At 34.8% G+C, this 5,266-nt stretch overlaps 1 protein-coding gene across 1 annotated transcript; it reads right to left on the bottom strand.

Annotated features, from left to right (window-relative positions):
- Positions 1–2,552: 2,552 nt before the first annotated feature.
- Olr920 (olfactory receptor 920) lies at positions 2,553–3,485 on the bottom strand. Its single transcript, NM_001001356.1, has one exon. The coding sequence runs from the start codon at positions 3,483–3,485 to the stop codon at positions 2,553–2,555; it is 933 nt and encodes a 310-aa protein (NP_001001356.1).
- Between the last annotated feature and the right edge of the window lie 1,781 nt (positions 3,486–5,266).

A 5,266-nucleotide genomic window follows, 5' to 3' on the forward strand; every position in this document is an offset into this window, starting at 1 on the left:
CATTTTAAACAAGAAACTGAAGATTAAAAATGTAGGCAACTCACCCAACACCAGAAATCCCATCAAAGGCCTATTTGTGGTTTTATATTTAGCCTTCCTAATGCTAAGCCTGCATACTTCTTTTAGTTTTTAATGACAATAGATTTTTCCATACAACATATTTTGATCACAGTTTCTCTTCCCTCCTCCTAGATACCCCCTGTCTCCCCATCTGTCCTACCTAGGCCATCTTTTTCTCTTTGTTTCAAAAACAAACTACCAAACAAACAAGAAAATACAAAGGTATAATACAGACACATACTTTCACTCACTCTCTCTCTCTCTCTCTCTCTCTCTCTCACACACACACACACACACACACACACACACACACACACACACACAACTCTCTCACATACTCACACATAAAACAATTGGGAATTGTAATGTTTAAACAAAATAGCAGTGAAACAAAAAAAATCCAAGAAAAGAATGATGAGACAAAATATACCCTCAAATACCCTCTGAGTTCATTTTACGGTGCTCCTACACATGGGCCAAGCACTGAAGTGTGATTTGTATACTCAACAAGACCCTATTGTAGAAAACCAATTTTTCTTTTGTGAGTAGTTGTCTATTGGAGATAACTTCTTTGCTAGGAATAGAGACTGTCTGCTTCCCACTCTCAGTGCAGGGAACCCATTTGGCTTAGCTGTGTGCAGTCCCTGTGTATGTTTCACTATGTCTGTGAGTTCATATGTATGTTAGCCTGCAGAGTCTGGAAGGCATTGTTTCTTTTGTGTCTTCCATCCCCCCTGGATTTTGTAGTCTTTCTGACTCCTAATTTTGGGGATCTCTAAGTACTTAAGGAAGTGGTTTGTCCTCCTACTTAGGAATAAGTATTCCAATGTCTCTCACTCTCTGCACATTGCTCAGTTGTGGGTCTCTGTATTTGTTCCCATCTACTACAGGAAGAAACATATTTAATGATGGATGAGCAGAACACTGATCTAGCAAACTTTTGTTATGAGCCATTACATTGGTACAATAATCAAGGAGAAAAATAGTATTTGGCTTTTCCCTTTGTCCATGGCCCTTCTGGTCCCAGGATTTTGGCTACTTGGACTGTGTCGGGCATGGGTTCCATCTTAAGCAGTGGATCCTTAAACTATCAGATAAGATAGTTTACTGCTGTTATAGGGGCCAAACTATGACTAGAGGCTCCTTGTGGTTTGGCATTGTATTAAGCTGACTGTCAGTGAATAATTGTACTCAAAGTGTAATGCAACAATCAATTGTTATAGAAAAAATCTCTTCAGTTGGTGGCAATAAACAGACACAGAATTGGTCAAGTAGCAGGGGATAAGAGACTTCGGAATGCTAAGCTATAAATTAGTTGTCTGCATCACAACCTGTGTGAACCTGTGTACTCTTAACTGTCAATCCATCTCCCCAACCCACAATTAAAAAACTCTTTCTTTTTTTCTTTCTTTCTTTCTTTCTTTCTTTCTTTCTTTCTTTCTTTCTTTCTTTCTTTCTCTCTCTCTCTCTCTCTCTCTCTCTCTTTCTTACTTCCTCCCTCCCTTTCTCTCTCTCTTCTCTCCCTCCCTCTCTCTTTCTTCTCTCTCTCTCTCTCTCTCTCTCTCTCTTCCTCACTCTCTTGCTCTTTATCTCTCCCCCTCTCTCTTTTAGTTTTCACAAATGAATCAATATTTCTATGAGGCATTTATAGTTTTCTTAAGTTATACTTTAGGATATCTTTATGGTAGAGATTGTTTAATAAGGCATTATATTTTATATTTAAAACAAGACTAAGAATAATTTGTACTTACTGCAAATTTTACAATAGGATTATAGACTAATCATTTTCATTATAGTGTAATTGTTAAAGCATTAACAATATTATTAAATCAAGATTTAATATTACTTGTAATTTTAAATCTACTTGTTCTAAACCCATTCTTTTTTCTCAGTTTATTTTTTAGATTTACTAATAAAATACTAGTGGTCCTTCGATAACTATTGGTTATTCAGTAGTCAACTAAAAGGTGGGGGGACATTTGAATAAAATTTGCATATATAGTGCTCAGTTTGTTCTCATAATTCCCCAAACATTATGGCTATTTACATAGAAATTAACTTGTGTTCAGCACTTTTGTTAATCTGGAGATAATGTAAAGTATCCAAGAGAATGTACATAGATATACAGAGACATCTAATATAAGGCACATATGCATACAAATATTTTAGCATGCTTGTGAGTGTTCTAGAACCAATTCTGTTAGTGTACCAAGAAATAAATAGAACTTGTCAAGTTCCTTATGAAAGCTGAAGTTAGAATAGATAATAAACACATTTATTCACTGATACTGCTACATCATTGCCTGATGTTTTAACATTTTTTAATGTGAAGGCAAAGTTTTATTTCCTGAAAGTGTTTCATGTGAAGAAATTCTAGAGACATTTAAATATGATGAAGTTTCCCAGTTAAGTTAAAGATAAAAATTTTAAAGTACAATTTATGGATGACATATTTTCAATAAAAAGTCATCTCTCTATAGTAGTAAAATTTCCTACTTCTTGAAGAACAGTGCAATTCTTTTAACAGAGTCATTGAGGGCTTGTCTGACTTGCTTGTTCCTCAAGGTATAAATGAATGGGTTCAACATGGGAGCAATGGAAGTGGTGAGAACCATCACACCCTTGTTGATAGCCACTGAGTCCTTTGCTGAAGGTTTGATGTAGATGAAGATGCAGCTGCCATAGGTTATAGAGACCACAATCATGTGGGAAGAACAGGTAGAAAAGGCCTTTTTCCTCTGCTGGGCAGAAGGGAATCTTAGAATGGTCTTGATTATGTACACATAGGAAAGAACTACACACACAAGAGTCATGATAAATGTCAACACTGCACAAACTATCACTATCTGCTCTATGAGCCATGTTTCTGTGCATGAGATCTTTAGGAGAGGGTATGCATCACAGACAAAATGGTCAATAACAGAGTCACAGAATTCCAGATTGAGGCCCAGGCTAAGTGGTGGCAGGATCACAAACAAGCCAGCTGCCCAGCAACAGAGGATAAGTCTTGTACAGATCCTGCTGCTCATGATGGTGATATAGTGCAGGGGTTTGCAGATGGCTACATATCGGTCATAGGACATGATGGCCAGCAGAAAAAATTCTGTCACACCAAAAAGATCAGTACAAAATATTTGTATGATACAGTTGTTATACGTAATTGTCTTGTCACCTGTTGATATGTTGTATAAGTATCTGGGAATGCAAGCAGTTGTAAATGAAATTTCTAGGAAGGAGAAATTTTGTAAGAAAAAGTACATAGCAGTCTTTAGGTGTGAATCTATAAAGGTGAGGAAAATGATTGTGAGGTTCCCAGTCATACTCAGCACATAGGTGAGAAAGAGAAAGATGAAGATCAGAGCTTTCAGTTGTGGGTCATTTGTCAGTCCCAGTAGGATGAATGCTGTTACTGTGTGATTTCTCATAATTAAATTGTTACCTCTACCCAGTTTGCATTTAAATTTTTGAGATATCTGTACAGCAGTAAGTATTAACTAGGGAAATATTATGATATCCAACAAATTTTTACCTCTATTTAGTTTGCATGTAAAATTCAGTGATATATCTGTCCAGGAATAGTAATTTATGGGAAAATATTATGAAACCCAACTCATACACATATGTACCTTCTATTTATAAATATGGATGCACTGGTTGCTTAAGTCTTACAATGTTTGATCTTTTCTGGGTAGATTTAGAAAATCAAATTGCCCTGTCTACACATTTGAAAATGATATGTGTGCTTCCTTCTCTTTGCATATGATTCTCAACTTATTATTTTTTATTCAACTGCTCTTTGCGTTCATGTTGCCCAAACGGTTTGACTTGACTGCTAATGCTTTCTGAGACTGAGTTCCTCCTTGGAGTCTGAATACTAAAGTAAAATCTTTCACTGTCTTTGGTCTGTGTTTCTTGAGTTTTTTTATTTATAAAAATTACAAATATTTTCAGGTTTGGGTTCAGTTTCAGGTTGTTATAAGCTTTATATTTGTGACGAAATATGCTGGCATCTAGTATTATAATTACAAAGAACCATATTTTCTTTAAACAGCTCCTTTAATTATTACCTCATCTCATCCTATTAATTTTCAGTTAAAATTACATTATTATCTTATCTTGGATAAAGGAAAAATGTGTTGAGAGAATGTTCATTGTACAGTAAGATGATGTGATATATAAGATATCTATTTGAAAAAAATCATCGCAATTGCTTTTAGTGTTTAATTTTGGAATTCACTTGAAATACCACTGCCAATATCATTAAGTAAAAAAAGCCATATTTAGTTGTTAAGCCTGTCCTCATAACTATCTCAACTTCACTTTGTTTCAGTTTTGCCCTAATATGGAACAGATGTTACTATTCCTACACATTCCATACTGAAACACTAAATATTCAGTTTTTGTGATTAGCACATTTGAATTCTTTCAGTTGACCCACAATGCTTTCTTTTTCCTGTCAATATGTTCAGTTGTTAATATACCAAAGTCACTTTTTGTCCATTTTATTTATATTTAAATTTATATCAAAATTATTCAAACAGCATGAAATTGCTGTTTCAATTCAGTAACTTTGCAAGTAGAATGTGTGTTTTTAACCACACAACATGTGTAGCACTCTTTCATATAAGGACCCATATGTGTTTTATCTGTCACCCTTCCTTGTAATTTTGAGACCCTTGTTGATGCCTTTAATGTAGTTCTTTTTATTTTGTTATTTGCCAGCATAACTCTGTTTTCTTGAACGTTTAGTCTCTAAAAAGATTACTCCACAGATCAGTCATATAGCTGAGTAAACCTGGAACACAAGTCAAAAAAGGAAATACTTGATGGTGATACCTAATTCTATTTAATTTCATATCTTTTAATCAAGCCAGTATGTTATGATTACTAAACCTTTACTACAGGTTTCATACTGAGACAGCACTTGCCTTACCTATCAGGAGTAATCTTCCTCCAGTGCTTTTTGTTTCCAGTTCTGTTCCTGTTCCCCAGTTCCCAATCCTACAAATTTCTAGAGAATTGCATGTAGATATTTCGTACAGTTCTCACATTATCCATTTTAATATGACCTTTTATTCCTTGTGCATTTTTCTTTTGTCAACTAGGATCTTGCATAAGTTATGCAAGAACCACTGAAATTCAACCTTGGTTTTCATTGATGTTTAATATAAGTCTATTAATGCCAATGCCATATCCAATAACAAAA

This window comes from Rattus norvegicus, chromosome 7, assembly GCF_036323735.1.
Source record: "Rattus norvegicus strain BN/NHsdMcwi chromosome 7, GRCr8, whole genome shotgun sequence".
Taxonomy (NCBI): domain Eukaryota; kingdom Metazoa; phylum Chordata; class Mammalia; order Rodentia; family Muridae; genus Rattus; species Rattus norvegicus.